This window comes from Megascapheus bottae, chromosome 7 (assembly GCF_031878675.1).
Source record: "Megascapheus bottae isolate mThoBot1 chromosome 7, mThoBot2.hap1, whole genome shotgun sequence".
NCBI lineage: Eukaryota > Metazoa > Chordata > Mammalia > Rodentia > Geomyidae > Megascapheus > Megascapheus bottae.
In genome coordinates, this window is record NC_143515.1 from 52289869 (window position 1) to 52307227 (window position 17359).

Here is a 17359-nt window from a genome sequence, read left to right on the forward strand (position 1 = left end):
GGGCAGCTGCCATCCCACAGGCTGCCTCTGGGTCTTCCCAGAATAGCCAACTTAGCACATTTCCTTGGATGGTATGGATTCAATGAGGAAAGGACTTGGAGACCCAGGATGGACAACCAACCCTCAGGAAAAAACACCTCCTGTTAAGGATGTTACCCTCCACAAATGTTCTGTCACTGGAACTCAGGACAGAGAAATGTGTGTTAGGGCAAGAAGGGGGTTCACAGATTCCAAGGCCACATATGGAGAGTGGAAATTCTAGCCTTGCAAGGTACTTCTTATCTCTGGGCCTCGTTTTCCCCATCTGTAAGATGGAGAAAGGACAGGGACACTCAAGAGAGGATGCTTCAAGACATCCATGTTCCTATGTTCCTACTAAAATATTCCTATCTCTAAGACAGGTTAACACAGACCCTACTGATGCTAGGTACCAAATCCCCACAGACCATAGGCTGATCCTTTAGACTTTTCTCTGGGAATTGGAATAGGGAGATAAGCAAATATTAAATGTTCCTGGCAATAGTGAAGGCAGAGTGGCTCCCAATATCTCACTGCTACCAATGCCTATCCACTAGTTTATGTATCCAGGAAAGAGGAACCCAAAAGCTCCCAGTTTGGAGCCAAGACTTCTACTAACATTTATCACATTCGGGGCCAATTCCATGGCACTATTTCCCAGACTGAACCATCCAGTCTCTCATAATGTTCTTCCATCATTGATTCTCTGTGTCTATCAGTTCCCTCTACAGTGACCTTTGCCCTGGGAAGGCTGGGAGCGCCTCTGGGGCAGAAGTGCTTATCACTGTATCCCAGGAGCCCCAGGATGGGCTGCTCACAGCAGGTGCCCAGTACCTAAAGAGGAAAGGACTTCTGGGCAGCAGTGAGTATGATGTGCAGCTAGCCAACAAGATGGCACTTAAACTTATGTCAACATGTTCATGCAACTTGCTGACTCCTCTGGTCATGGGAACCTTGAGAGGACAGGTACAGCCCTGCCTTACAGGTAAGTAAACTGAGCCCAAGCAAAGTGAAGAGGCCATTTGCCCAAGGATATATAGTTAGGTAACTCGCCCACAGAGCCAAGGTGAGAATCTGAGTTGCTGATGTCACATTTGGGCATCAGGCTATCGTGGATAGGTGCCCACACAGGACACCAGTGCCTGGCATTACCAAAGTTAAGTCTGAACATAGCTGTGTCCACTACTCAGAGTTGCTGCCTGCTCCAGGTGCTTTGGGGACAGAATGGAAGGAGTGGGCAAGGGTTGTAGGGAGTCAAAGATGGTACTTAGGTTACCTTTGATGACAAATGCCTCTGCCAGCAGCCGCATCTGGTACAGAGGCTTGTTCTCCACGGACATGTCATCAATCCCAGCCCGGGCATACATGCTGATGGCATCTCGGTAGGAGCCCTCCACATAATGTAGCTTTCCCAGGATCAGCATGGCCTCACACATGTACCGTGGCTGAAAGGATAAGGATGTGTTACCATGAGGTACCCTGAGACAAAGACCCTGCCCACACCGAGCCATAAGCCATAAACGCCCCTCATCTTCTGGAAACCTTCTCTGATCCCACACTTTTCTCACCATACCCGGGCCCATGGCCCACTCTGTGACTCTTAATGAGATGTTTACAAAGTCCCTCATTTCTTCATTGTGCGCAAGGGCCTAGTCTCTCATGCCACTATAAAGCAAGCCCTGTCTTCCCTCTCCTATAGCCCCAAAGGCTTTAGTATAGGCTGGGCATTCAGGAACTCAGCACTTAGTCTGAACATAGAATGAGGAAGCACAAGTATATAAAGTTATATGAGGTCCAAAGCTTATAATTAGGGGAGGGACTTATTAATGCATATATATATATAGGGGGGGTATATAATTTGGTGAAAGGCCCCTAAAAGAGCCTATGTGGACTTAGAGGAGTATGACTCTCCTACACACACACACACACACACACACACACACACACACACATGCGTGTGCACACAGAGCAACCAGGACCTGTAGGAGGAAAAGGAGCTCTATCAACAATGGGGACAGTAACAAGAGACGGCCTGCTGGGTCACTGTCCTCATCTTATCAGAAGTAGGGCAAAGTACAGAGCTTTTGGCTTTGAATTCTGGACAAAAGTGCCTGAATTCAAACCTGCTTTCTTTCCCCTTCTTTCTCAAGTGCTGTATGTACCTAAGACTCCACACAACCTCCTGGCCATGAGAACCCCAAGAGGGCAGGTACAATCCTAACAATTATAAGTAAACGGAACCCAGGGCCTTGTCAGGGCCTCCTTATAGCTTCAGGAGATCTGGCCTATACTGGTCACCTCACTTAGCATAGGTTATATTTATAGCCAAAGCACCCAGGGGTGCTGAGGGAGTCTGTGCTGGATTCAGCCCTGAGCTCTGGTCTTAGCATGAATCCTATCTACACTTAAGGTCCCTTTTCTTGATAGGCTAATGCAGCCCCTCTCCATCCCTGTGCTCAGCTGGCCCACAATGCTTTAAGCTAGACTCTGGACCCTGTCCCTGCTACAAGGCAACCAATCAGTCCACGAAGTTCTCTAGAGACACAGATTTAGCCTCTATCATTGGGAGGATGATACTTCCAACCTCTCCCCAGGAGAGGTAAGAGTTAGGGGGACCTGTACATAGTCTCTCTACCATTCTCTGTCATGCATGGCCTTCTAAGGACACAATTAAGAGAAACAGGACAATGCAAAACCAAGCCCTGAGGAAGCCAATTTCTCCTTTTACACTGGTCTGTTTTTTTTGTTGTTGTTTTGTTTTGTTTTAATAAATGTAGAACCTTCTGTTGCCTTTGCTTACTATGATGCCCTTTTAGCTTTCACAGATCCTCCTCTACCCCTTGAACCTTGTTCAGGCCATTTCCTCCTGGAAGTCTGCCTGACCACAAGGAGCTCATTTCTGCTGAGCTCCACCAGTTCATCCACTCCACCCCTGCGCATCTGACCTTTTTTCTTTGCTTACTGATCAACTGAACTTACCACGAGTGTTTGCTAATCCCCAAAACAGGCTTCCCACTTCCTGAACCAGAGCCACAGAAATGACACATTCTCAGCCCACGTGCTTCCAAACTAGATGATGAGTCTTCCATTCTGTGCACTGGGCTCAAGCTGATGGGCTCATTTCTTCCCTGCTTAGCCTTCATTCCTCCCTGGTGAGAGGAAGAGAAGAACTCCCATTCCTCACTTATCCTCACAATGCTAAGGGTATTAACAGGGCAAAGTCCAGAGATAGCTTTGAACTATTCTTGAGGAAGGAGCTAGATAAATACAGGGTATGAGCAATTATTATTATCACCCACTTGTACTGTACGTGGGGAGGAGAAAGGACATATTCCAGGCCACTGTGAAGGGGTGTGGCTAGTGATGACTCCTGTTTACAACAGAGTTTCCACCAAGCTAGTGAAAAATTAAGAACAACATAGTAAATGCTCTGTAAAGTTAAATGTATAACTATTTAAAAATCTCCTCTGAAAGTTGTCTTTGATGTTAAGATGTCTCTTTTTTTTCCTTTTTGGTACCAGTCCTACGTTCTGAACTCAGGGCCTGAACACTATCCCTGAGCCTTTTTGCTCAGGATTAACACCCTACCACTTGTGTCATAGCTCTGCTTGGTCCCTTTTGGTAGTTAATTGGAGAAAAGGTCTCACAAATTTTTCTGCCTAAGCTGGCTTTTTAAACTTCAGTCCTCAGATCTCAGCCTCCTGAGTAGCTAGGTACAGGCAACTGCTAAGACCTGTCTTTCGTGTGTGTGTGGGGGGGGGGGGTCATGGGGGTTGAACTCGGCCTGGTCACTGTCCCTGATCTCTTCAGTTCAAGGCTACTGCCCTACTCTTGGGCCTGGGAGTTGTCCCTGAACTCTTCAACTTAAGGCTACCTCCCTACCCTTGAGACAAGTCCCACTTCCCGTTTTCTAGAAGTTAGTTGAAGATAAGAGTGTCAGGTCCTTTTGTGCCTGGGCTGGCTTTGAACCTTGATCTTCAGATCTCAGCCTCCTTCCTAGCTAGGATTATAGGCGTGAGCCACAGTTCTGTTGCTGGTTTTGATTTTTTTTTTTTTTTTTTGCCAGTCCTGGGGCTTGAACTAAGGACCTGGGCACTGTCCTTGGGATTTTCTCAAGGCTTGAGCTACAGCACCACTTCTGGCTTTTTCTATATATGTGGTACTGAGAAATCAAATCAGAGTCTTCGTGCATGGTAGGCAAGCACTCTTACCACTAGGCCAAACTCTCAGCCCCTGCTTTTTTAAAGAAATGTCTTTACTTAGTACTATTAAAAGTCAGCTACCTCCACAGGAGGATTCTGGGACACTTAATTTGCAGGGTTTTTGGTCTGTAACTCCAAGTCAGGGAACCACAAACCCCAGGACAATACAGAAATGCTCTGTAAAACATAGCCCACCAGGGAAGGGAATGTTCCCTTGCTGTGTAGCTCCTTTGTCACCTATTTTATTTGTGTCTCATTGATGATCTATATAAAAAGAAGGACCTAATGGAGCTACCTAGTAGGGGAAATAGATAAAAAAAAAATTCATCATAAAATGAGATGCTATAAAGAATGCTGTCATATCTTTAAATTAATCTAAGCCTCTTGATGTGTCATTTTATTTCTATGCCAGTACTTTGGAGGGGGTGGTCAGAAGTGACAGAGAGCACTAGAGCTTGAGATATCAAAACTGATGGGCCTGGATTTAAGTCGTGTACCTGCTAATGTGGTCCTTGGTTAAGTAAGTGACCATCTCTCAGGTCTCTGAAATAGATCACAGTATCCACCAAGACCAGAGTTCCAGGACCACCTCTTCTCTCCATTCATCAATTACTTGGACTGCAGGGAACTAAACACATTACTTGGGAATATCTCCTGAAAAGTACCTTCCTGAGCCTCTCATGACATAGAAGTACTACTAGTATAGACCAGGATACACTTTAGTCTAGAATAGTCTTAACTCTGATACATGAATCACTGAGAGATCTTGCTGAGACACAGGTTCTAATTTGCATTTTGCACACCTTACTAACTCCCCAATGATGCCCACACTCCTAACGAGTGGACCACGTTGTATAACACAGTTCTAGAGTAAATTGTGAATATTTCCCTTCATGTCTTGGAGACATCAGGTACTCAACAAATGCACATGAACTTTCACTACTTGCCCTACTCTAGATCTTTCGTTTCTGCTCTGCATGTTTGCCTGCTTTGAGCTAAATCATGGGCCTCTTGGGGTCTTAAAGGAGCCTAAAGAACCATGTGCTCATTAAGTCAACCAAATGCTGTTAAATAGAAAATAACTATAGTCACAAGTGCAAGCTCAAGTCACATTTAGGAAAATAAAAACAGGTAAAATTAATTTTAACAAAATTTTCCTTAACCCAATGTAAGCAAAGGATTATCATGTGAGCATATAATCAATCTAAAGCTAGTGTACTTCTTGGTGTTGGTTTTGTTTTGGTAGTCCTGGACTAAACTCAGAACCCCGCATTTGCTAGGCAGGTATTCTACCACTTGGCCATACTTCAGGCCTTTTTGCTCTGGCTGTTATTGAGATAGAGTCTTTTGCCCAGGAACATGCCTGGATCCTGTTCTTTCTATAGTAGTGACGATGACAAGCATACATAATGATGCCCACCTTTTCCTGTTCAGATAGTATCCAATGAACTGTTTTGCCTAGGCTAACTTGAAACCACGATTCTCTGGATCTCATCTTCCTATACAACGGAGATGACAGGCATATACAACCTAGCCCAGTTGTTGCTTGAGATGCAGTCTTGCAAACACTGCCCAGGCTGACATCCAACAATGTTATCCACCTCTTCAGTAGCTAGGATTATAGGTGTGAGCCACAAGAATTGCTATTTATTTTATCTATTTATTTTTTTGTCATGGGGCTTGAACTCTGGGTCTGGGCAATGTCCCTGAGCTCTTCAGCTCAAGGCTAGCACTCTACCACTTGTGTCACATTGCCACTTACTGTTTTCTGATGGTTAACTGGAGATAAGAGTCTTATGGACTTTTGTGCCCCGGGCTGGCTTTGAACCACAATCCTCAGATCTCAGCCTCCTGAATAGCTAGGATTACAGGTGTGAGCCACTGTGCCCGGCTCAATGGCTAATTTTTTTTAAGACAATGTCTCACGCCCAACTTTGCACAAGGCCTGACCTTGAATTCACAATTTCCTGCCTCTGATTCTTAAGAATTAAAGGCATGCACCACCACATCTGGCTAAGTCAGTGCTTTTTTATACTCCTTGTTTTATATGCCTTTACAATTCAAAATGTATTTTAGATTTACACTCATGATATGCCCCTCACTGTAGGTACCAGAGAGCCCCATGTAGCTGGTGGGTCCTATACTAAACAGAAAACAGCCAATCCCAAGAGCCTCAGTGGACAAATGACTCAGAACTAATAGGAGACAAGAGAAAGAGGAGAGGAAGCCCCAGATTTATGGCTGACAACTCACCGGCAGCTTCCCATGATTAAGGATACTGCTCAAATAATTTTTGGCTTCATTTATTCTATGTTCATTCTTCTCCAGCAAAGGGATGGAGTCTTTTATTTTGGCATGGTTCTCCTTCAAATACTGTTCCAGGAGGGCCTCTGCCAGCAACAATTTCCCAAAGTCATCTGAAAAACATGGCAGGGATCAAAGTGAATGGTGAACTCCCTTGAACAAAGCAGGTGAAGAGATAGTACACACTTGTGGACCCCTACCCTTACCCCTGCATACAGCACATGAAAGAGGTCTGAAAAAATGAGGGAAACATTTCCATAAACTGAAATACCCTTTAATCCTAGCTACTACTCAGGAGCCTACTCTTGAGGCTAAGATCTGAGAACGGGGGCTCAGCCTGGGCAGGAAAGTCCATGAGACTTTAATCCTAAACTAACCAGCAAAAGCTGGAAGTAGAGCTATGGACCAAGGTGGCACAGCAGGCCAGTCTTGAGGGAAAAAGATAAGGTACAGTACCCAGGCCTTGGGTTCAAGCCTAGTACCGGTACCAAAACAACGGACATTTTAGCATGGTCACAATAGAAATTGTTCCTTTAGGGCCGGAAGTTTAGCCAAGTAGTAGAGTACTTACCTAGCTTGCACGAAGACCTGGGCTCGATTCCTCAGTACCACATACATAGAAATGCTGGAAGTAGTGCTGTGGCTCAAGTAGTAGAACTCTAGCCTTGAGAAAACCCAAGGACAGTGACCAGGCCCTGAGTTCAAGGCCCAGGACTAGCAAAAAAGGAAGGAAGGAAGGAAGGAAGGAAGGAAGGAAGGAAGGAAGGAAGGAAGGAAGGAAGGACGGACAGACGGAAGGAAGGAATTGTTCCTTTTGGATTTTTAGATGAGAAGATAAGAGTTCTCAGGACAAATTTCCAGAATTTCAGAATTTACAATGAAGGACAAAATCCTATCTATGCCCTGCTGTGGGTAATAAGTTCTTAAACCAAAAAGGCAATTTCTTTCCAAACAATTGAATAGGATAGTTAACAATTGAATATGAGTAGTTAAATAATGCATTTTTTCACACACTACTGGTTTCTGTGTAATCATAATTGGTTTGATTCATTTAAAGGTATTTTAGTGTGGCTCGAGGATAACTTGCAGCCAGAGCAAAGAGGAAAAGTGAAGCACAGAAAGTGGGATACACATTTACCTATGCATCAAGACTAATTTTTTTTTTTTGCCAGTTCTGGTGCTTGAACTCAGGGCCTAGGCACTGTCCTTGGGCTTTCTCAAGGCCAGTGCTCTACCACTTGAGCCACAATGCCACTTCTGGCTTTTTCTATGTATGTGGTACCCAGGAATCCAGCCCAGGGCTTCGTACATGCTAGGCAAGCACTCTACCACTAGGCCAAACTCCTGGCCCAGCAAGACTAATTTTTAAACTTGCACTTTTTCTCTTGTATACAACTCATGTGCATACCATACCACCTCACATTGTACTACTTAGCTTGCTGTCTCCCCCTACCACACTGAACGCCAGTCCTGTGACCGCCTTATTCCAACTACCTGTAGCAGAGGTGATCTGGTACTCTGGGTGCAGGGTTTGAGGTCAAGAGCAGTTTCATGACAGCCTCAGGTGGTTGTACTCATTGCCTTACCCAGTACAAAGGGTGAGGCCCAAGCCTACCACTCAAGGCAAGAGCCTAATAAATACCTGTTGAGTGAATCAGATCCTCTCAACTCTCCAGAGAGAAAGCCATCTGCAATAACTACCTCTAAGAATTCTGCTCAGCCCACCTTTTCCCAGGAGTCATTCTGCTGTGAGGATAATGTCCTCAGATCTACCCAAGGGAGCCACCCTCAACTTTCTCACAATCACTGTTCTAGTCTCTAGGCCACCAAGTCCAAAAGTGTACACTTCCCAAGAGAATTTTGTATACTTCCCAAAAGAAGTCACACAGAGAGCAGTCCTAACCCCAGAATTCCAGCTGTGCAGTAGTTTGCTCTTGGAGTGTTCCTTATCAGATATTTTGCTACCCATCTCTTTTGTGTGAGTATGTGTGAAGGACTGGGGGCTTGAACTCAGGACCTGGGCACCGTCCCTGAACTTTTTTTAGCTCAAAGCTAATGCTCTACCACTTGAGCCACACTCCAGTACTAGCTTTTTGGCGGTTAATTGGAGAAAAGAATCTTTCCTGACCACACTGTGATCCTCAGATTTTGGCCTCCTGAATAGCTAGGATTACACTAGCTCTCATAGTTTTTAGTAGTAGTAGTAATATATTTTTATTGTAATTAATAGAAGGGTTACATTACATTCGCCAAATAGAAGGTATATTACTTAACAAACATTACTACCCCTTCTCATGTTTTTTGCCAGTCCTGGGCTTGAGCTCAGAGCCTGAGCACTGTCCTTGGACTTTCTCAAGGCTAGAGCTCTATCACTTGAGCCACAGCACCACTTCTAGCTTTTTTCTATGTATGTGGGACCGAGCACTCTACCACTAGGCCAAACTCCTGCCCCCCACTTCTCATGTTTTTGTCCCCAATTCCCTCTCCCCACCCTATTATCATTATTTTTTTTTTGTCAGCCATGGGGCTTGAATTCAGGGCCCGGACATTGTCCTCGAGCTTTTGTGCTAAAGGCTAGCAATCTACCATTTTCAAACACAGCTCCACTTCTGGTTTTCTAGTGGTTAGCTGGATGTAAGAGTCTCACAGACTTCCCTGCTGGAGCAGCTTTGAACTAGGATCCTCAGGTCTCAGCCTCCTGCGTTGTCAGGATTACAGGTATGAGCCACTAGTACCCAGTAATGTCATGATTTTTTCAATGAGCAGTTTAATAAAATGTCCACAGATGCATCAGGTTTAAGCTATCATTCACTACCCACAAAGCTTAAGCTGGCAGAACCTCTATAAAGAGCCATTTGCAAACATACATCATCATTTTCTCTCTCTGTCGAGCCAGCAATCCCACACCTATTGATGCCCAGATACATGTATAGACTGACGTGTATGTAAGATAATTCATGCAGCATTATTTATACTAGCAAAAATGTGGATAGCCTTTATGTCAATCAATAAAGACTATTTAAAGTATGATATATCCATAAAAAGGGACACCATGCAAGCCAAAAAATGAAGGCACTCTACATGTGCTGTTATGGAATGATGTACAAGAAAAACTGATACGAAAGCGGGGTATACTGACTGTAACATATCAGTACAGATGGTGTGCATTTAAGTGTGTACAACACACAGACACGCACCCATGCACAGCACAGAAAACCTTGCTGACTGTTGGGGAACAAGAAAGAGGAAGGTTTTTCATGCTCTACTTTTTGGTATCTATGCAATGTTTAAACCACATGAATGTATTATCCAGCCAAAATTCACATTTAAATCAAGCCAGGACTAAAAGGTAATCTTCATTTCTAAATCTCAGCCAGGAGGAGGGATCAGCTGCTACCCAGCAGTAGGAGCCCAGGCCAGCTCCCTAGGGTAGCCTAAGCTGCATACCTCTGTGCAAGTTGTTCTCTCCCACTAACCTATACAGCGCGTGTAAAACCTGAGGGAGGGTTAGGAATTTGTTCACATGGAGGGAAATGCCTCCTTGGGGATATTGGACTTCCCCCAGCCTCAGTCTCCAACAGGGACAGTCTCTTTGCTCTTAGAACCTCTGTACCCATACAGTACCCACGCTGCAGCCACACCTCCGTCTCATATCACAGTGCCATCCATGAGGCCACTTTACTCTCTCTGTTGTCCACCTGCCTGATTCAGGTCTCCCCACATCTCCTTGGCTGGGTACCTTCTACGCCAAAAGAAATCAGCTTCTCTCTCAGAATGTACCTCTTCTTTCTTCACAACAATGGGAGTGTGCTTCCTCTGGCAAAGTATACAGGTACTTACGGTACAACCCAGAGAAGATGAGTACAAAATCTGGCAGTGTCATGTAGATGGGGTAATACTGATATCATTGAGTTTAATGATAAAATGGGGAGTGGTAGTATCCTGTGTCCTCTTCTAACACTCTCCTCCTCCTTCCTTCTCTCCCTCTCACTCTCCCACTGTTGTTTTGAGGCAACATCTTAGTATGTAACTGAGGACATTCCCAAAGGCTCCTGACCCACCTGGGATTACAGGTATGTACAATCATATCAGACTTTTAATTTCTCTAGTAGTATTCTATAAAAGCAGTGCACAACGGGTAGAAACTGAAACCAAACCAATTCCTTACCACAGACTACTTTAGAAGCATTGCCCATAACCCTGAGTTACTCAGACTGTGAAAGGGGGAACTGAACTTTGCTGAGGACTCACTAAACGTGACACTTTACTAGATAGTTGGTTTTTGGTTTGGGGGGTGTTTTTTTTGGGGGGGTGGGAGGGTGGCAGGTCCTGGGGCTTGAACTTAGGGTTGGGATGCTGTCCCTAGGCCTCTTTGTGCTTAAGGGTAAATGATCTACCACTTGACCCACAGTGCCACTTCTGGATTTTTTGAGTAGTTTATTGGAGATAAAAGTCTCATGGGGGCTGGGTGTTTGGCCTAGTGGTAGAGTGCTTGCCTAGCATGCACAAAGACCCAAGTTCGATTCCTTGGAACCACCTACACAGAAAAAAGCCAGAAGTGTTGCTGAGGCTCCAGTGGTAGAGCAGTAGGCTTGAGAAAGTCCAAGGACAGTGCTCTGGCCCTGAGCTCAAGCCCAGAACTGGAAAAAAGAAGTCTCATGGACTTCCCTGCCCCAGCTGGCTACAAACTATGATCCTCAGATCTCAACCTTCTGAGTAGCTAGGTTTAAGGGTGTGAACCACTGTCCCCTGAAAAGATACTTTTATTTAACTTAAGTAGACATTATCCTCATTTTGTGGATGATAATACATGTTAGCTATATTGTCAGAAATCATAGCCACTGATAATAACTTAGCAAAAAAATAATAATTTCTCTGATACCCTATGTGGAAGACAGCTTCTGGTAATTTATAAATAAAAAAGTCTAGATTTGTAAAGAGCAAGGTAAAAGCTAATTATAAATCCCAGGACAGGGATAAGAACTGTTCTTACATTTACCTGCAAGTTTCAGACTATTTTTGTCAGTGGTGTGTGTGTCCGTGTGTGTCCGTGTGTCTTAGCATATCAAGGAAGCACTGTGCCACTGAGCCATGCCCCCAGCAGACTGTTTAACACTTCAGGTCTTTCCCTGCAAGGCTTTGTCCTCTCTGTTTTCTCCCTACTAAGCCTTTTTTCTGTTTAGTAGGTTCTCAAAAAGATGTCTTCCTTTCCTTTGTTCAACGACTCTCCCCCCCGCCCCCCCCGCACCCCGTCCTATCACTCTCTTCCATTTCCCTCTTCTTTTCATTCTCAACCAGTCTGTGAACCAAAGGACACCGGCATAAAAAGTTCTGAATCTTATTTGGTAAGTTAAGAGTTCAGATGGATAAAAGATAAAGATGCAAGCAAGTTGCATCTTAACATCCTATGTCCAGATCTACTCCCTACCTCAGGCTGGGCCAGGTGTTCCAGTTCTGTGGGCCAGGCATGGGAAGAAACCTTCCTGATAACTAGGAGCTGAGTGCCTCCAGCAGCCCAGCCTCTGTCTTCAGTAGAGGCTTAATGGCCACCCAGTCTTCTCATCCAACTCTTGTTTAAGGGCCTCTGACAGCTACTTTGTTCCCCTCTCAGATCTCTCAGGGTATCAGTGCAATGGACTCATCTGGAGGCCACTTGCCTCCCACCCACATTTAGAGAATACTGCTTTTCTCTCCATAACCTGCTCCTTTGCAGTTAAGAAATGTAGGTCTGCTGGACAAGGTGGCTCACGCCTGCAATCCTACCTACTCAGAAGGCTGAGATTCAAAGCCAGCCTGGGCACTGAAGTCCACGAACCTCTTATCTCCAGTTAACCACCAGAAAACTGGAAGTGGTGCTGTAGCTCAAGAAGCAGGACAGTAGCCTTGAGCTGAAAAGCTCAGGGACAGCATCCAGGCCCAGAGTTCAAGTCCCACAAAAAGAAAAAGAAGAAGGAGGAGGAGGAAGAAGGGGAGAAGGAAGAGGAGGAGGAACACGAGGAGGAGGAGGAGGAAAAAGAAAGAAATGTAGGTCTACTCAGGAGGCTTAGATATGAGGATTGCAGTTTAAAGCCAGCCTGGGCACTAAAGTCTGTGAGACTCTTATCTTCAATTAACCCCCAGAAAACCAGAAGTGGCACTGTGGCTCAAGTGGTAGAGCTCTAGCCTTGAGCTGAAGAGCAGAATGTAGGTCTGTCCAGCCATCCAGGCCTTCCCTGAGGTTGAACAGGGGCATGGTGGTATCTGAAACTGTCACCCCCATAGTTTTCTAACCACAGCCAGGGTAGGACAAGATCACCTGCTTCAGACACATTCCTGGCACCTTACAATCTCCAATTTGAAAAGAGAAAAAAAAATAATTTTAAGACAGGGGCTGGTGGTTCATTCTTATAATCCTAACTACTCAGGAGGCCAAGACCTGAGGACCAAGATTCAAAGCAAGCCTGAGCAGAAAGTCCTTGAGACTTTTATCTTCAATTAACCATCAAAATGACATGAGTAGAGTTGTGGCTCAAGTACGAAAGCACTAGCCTTGAGCAAAAAAGGCTCAAGGATAGGACATCAGGCCTGAGCTCAAGCCCTAGAAGAAGCACCACACCATCCAAAAAAGAAAAACCATTTTGCTAAAAACAAGGATGGAGGATATACAGCTGCAAACTACATTTTTTTTAAACTATGCTGTCTGTTTGAAAATTTCCTAGTAAAATACTGGAAGGACAGAACAACTCAGTAACCAAATGTTATCTGTATCCTAACTCTACCAAACTATAAAATAATTTAATTTCTAGATTTTTTATTATATAAAACAATGGATTTATTATACACGTAATTGCTGGCTCTTCCGTGTGTGTGTGTGTGTGTGTGTGTGTGTGTGTGTGTGTGTGTGTCTCCTAGGGCTTGAACTCAGTACCTGGGTACTGTTCCTGAGCCACAGCTCCACTTCTGGTTTCTTGGTGATTAATTATAGATAAAAGTCTCATGGACTTTTCTCCCTGAGCTGGCTTTGAACCATAATCCTTAGAGAAGACACTGGCCCACAGGAAGATTTTTTTTTTTTAGAAGTAATAATGGTATGTTGGAGCCAAGCACTGGTGGCTTACATCTGTAATTTTAGCTACTCAGGAGGTTGAGCTCTAAGAATCACAGTTCATAACCAGCCTGGGTAGAGAAGTCTCTCCAATGAACCACCAAAAAGCCAAAAGTAAAGCTGTGGCTCAAGTGGCAGGTCATCAGCCTTGAGCACAAAAGCTTAGCCAGGTCTTGAGTTTAAGATCTAATACTGGCACCATGCACATATGAGCATATGTATAAGCACGCACACATACACACACATACAAATGATATGGTGGTTCTGTCTTTTTAAAAATTCCTATTTAATAAACACAGATATAGTAAAGGGGAATGGGGAAGTGTGCTGGTGTACAGTTCAAGACATCATAACCAATGAAGCTGGTTGATGATATATGATTAGTCTTTTTTAGAAATATGTTTTGGATAATTTTCAAAATTGAGTTTTCTTTAGAAAACAAAACAAAACAAAACCAAAACCACTGGAGCCGGGTGTAGTAGCTCACACCTGTAATCCTAGCTAGTCAGGAGGCTGAGATCTGAGGATCACAGTTCAAAGCCAGACTGGGCACTAAAGACCCTGAGACTTTTATATCCGATCACTAGAAAATGGGAAGTAGGGCTGTGGCTCAGGGGTAGGATAGTAGTCTTGAGCTGAAGAGCTCAGGGACAGTGCCTAGGCCCAGAGTTCAAGACCCATGATCCACAAAAAACCAAAACTAAACAAACAAAAAAAACCCTATTGTTTTGGTACCATCTTTCTCCCACATCATATTGCAAATGTCATGTTTAATAAGCAAGTATTCAATGTTAATAAAATCTTAAAAACAAAAACAAAAACAAAACTTTGGGATGGGCTCTTTGTTTTTATGATAACAAACCCAGCACTGCCAGCATATTCTGGGGTTCCCCTGCTCCATCTTGACCAAACCTACATGAGTGTGAGTTTGAAGAAAATGCAGACAGTCGCAACCACCTTCCCCCAGTGCAGGGAAGGGAGAAGCTTCTTAGGCAAGAAAAGGCTGTAAGGCCTGTTCAGCATCTTCCCCTACAACTCCCTTCCCACCTCCCCCAGAGAGGAATCTACAATGTGGGGACACTTTTAATTTCTGGAGGAACCTGTAACAAGATAGGACCTCAAGTCCTTAGTAAAATAGGGTTCTACAGGGCTCAGCCCCCTCCATCAATACCTTAGGTCCTCTTTTACATTGCACGATGGTTGAAGCTCTGAGCTTCTGACTGTTGGACTCTAATGTGCCAGATGAGACTTTGAGAATCTACCTTTTGAGCTATACTGGGGGGAAAGAGTCAGCACTAGTACTTCAAGACAGAATAGGTTTTCCTTGTAAGAAAACCAAAACAATAGTTAATCTAGATCATTTTCATTTTATCAGTTGTGGGACTTGAACTTAGGGCCTGAGTGCTATCCCTGAGCTTTTTTGCTTAAGGCTAGCATTCTACTACTTGAGCCATGGATCTGTTTCCTGTTTTTTAATAGTTAACTGGAGAAAAGAATGGCACGGACTTTGCTCTATGGGCTGGCTTTGAACTGTGATCCTCAGATCTCAGCTACCTCAGTAGACAGGATTACAGGCATGAACCTCCAGCACTCAGCAACATTTTCTTTTGTATCCTCCTACTAATATGTCCATGTGCATATGTGCACATATATGTGTATGTGCGTGCAGGTGTGTTTAGTGGGAAACCAATAATTCACAGAACCAAACCCAAAAGTTGGCAGGAGAAACTCCAAAGCCTTTTAGTATCCCTCCTTATCCCTGTCACTTCCCAAAGGAAAGTAAGCCCAAGCTCTAACTTACCCCACACTAGAAAGCTTACTGCCGGGGACACAGACTTGAGCACAAACTTTATTACAGACACGTTATGTGACCTCTCTAGGCCTTGGTGTGCCTATGTCTACAATAGGAGAAAACTGCCATATTCACAGGGCTGGGTCAAAAATTTGAAAACCCAAGCCCTGGAGGCTTGCACCTGTAATCCTAGCTACACAAGAGGCTGAGATCTGAGGATCATGGTTCAAAGCCAGACCGGACAGGGAAGTCCTTGAGACTCTTATGCCAATTAACTACCAGAAAACCAGAAGTGGAGCTATGGCTCAAAGTGACTAGGCCCTGAGTTCAAGCCCTATAACTGACAAGAAATAAAAAGAAATAAAAATAAAAAAGTATTTAAAAATAGAGACCCTTCATACCATACTATTTGTACCCTCTGCTATATAAGTGTTTACCAACCATGCTCTAGAGAATCTGGTCAAACCAGGTTTGAGAAATATGGTATTGCCATATCACTCACAAAAGGTGAGTACACAAAAGTAAGCTCTAGGAAGTTCTGAAGTTTGGGGGTTTTGTTTTGTTGGTGGTGGTTTTGTTTTTTGCTCAAACCAGGCATGCCTCCTACCTACAGCAGATACGCCACTGAGCTACATCTCTAACAATTTCTTTTTTTTTAATCTCTAAGGCAGTAGCCTAAACTGACCGTCCTCCTGCCTCTACTTCTCAAACGCTGGGATCACAATTGTGCACCATTACGCTTGCCAGTCCTGCACTTTTTAATATCATGGAATCTATTCTAATTTCTTAATGTTTTGGCTCCCAAAATAATTTAAGGAACTGAGCAATCTCTTGTCAAGCTCTACGGCACAGCTTAAAAGGCAGTAGTGCCACTTGGGGATACAGAAGGCCATGGTTCCTGCCTAAGTCCAGTGTCTTTCTCTGTGGTATCACACCACTCAGAATTCTATACCTCACAAGGGCCACAGGCCAGTTTTCATTTCCACTCTTGCTAGCCCCATCACACACAGAAGACTGAAAAGACCCTGAATTTATCTTCTCATCCTGGAAGAGGGCTTGTCAGCTTCTCCCAAATAAACCTCCCTACTCAGCATGCTGAGATCTGAGGGTCTCAATTTGAAGCCAGCCCAAGCAGATAAATCCAAGAAACACTAATTAGCCATCAAAAAAGTTAGAAGTAGAGGCATGACTCAAGGGGTAGAGCACCAAGCCTTGTGGGAAAAAAAAATCAAATAAAACCTTTGTGTCTGCCCATTGCCCTTACTGCCATACTCAGACTTACCTCAAATCCTCACCCAAGACCCTTCACCCCATCCCTCCGTAGTCCTTGCTTCCAGCCCTCCTTGGGCAACCATACCTGTCCTTCCCAACTCAGGGCAGGAGCCAGTCAAGTTCTACTTATTACTTGAGATGTTTCCTTTTGCCTATATTCTAACTCATTCATGATTGCCTGTCATGTCTGTCACCTCTCCCAACCACTCTGGCTCCCCATCTACTCTGAGATGCTCGGTGCATTCTTGAAAGGTAAAAGTATAAACAATCACAAGAATGTACTTAGACACCTGGGTTCAAATCTTGTTTCTACATCTTCTTTGCTGGATGATCAAGTTATTTAACGTCTTCCTTGGGCCTTAGTTTCCTTATCTACATAGTGGGGAGGAGAAGGCAAGAGTCCAGCTCTGGGGGAGGGGTTATAAGGTGAAATGACTGGAATAAAGACTTTAAGACATGGTGGGGAGTTTGGCCTAGTGGTAGAGTGCTTGCCTAGCATACACAAAGACCCGGGTTCGATTCCTCGGTACCACATGCATAGAAAAAGCTGGAAGTGGTGCTGAGGCTCAAGTGGTAGAGCTCTAGCCTTGAGAAAGTCCAAGGAGAGGGCTCAGGCCCTGAACTCAAGCCCAGGACTGGCAAAAAACAAAACAAAAAAAAGACTTTAAGACACGGTAAGAGAGTACA

The 17359-nt window shown here is 44.3% G+C and overlaps 1 protein-coding gene across 3 annotated transcripts in view; it reads right to left on the reverse strand.

The window, feature by feature from the left end:
* Ttc7a (tetratricopeptide repeat domain 7A) overlaps window positions 1-17359 on the reverse strand; it is a 115869-nt gene that overhangs the window by 97184 nt on the left and 1326 nt on the right. For all 3 annotated transcript variants that reach the window (XM_090336992.1, XM_090336993.1, XM_090336994.1), the window contains exons 2-3: window positions 6474-6637; window positions 1295-1463 (exon numbers count right to left, since the gene is read on the reverse strand). In XM_090336992.1, coding sequence (XP_090193118.1) covers window positions 1295-1463; window positions 6474-6637 — 333 coding nt within the window. The remainder of the gene's footprint in view (window positions 1-1294; window positions 1464-6473; window positions 6638-17359) is intronic.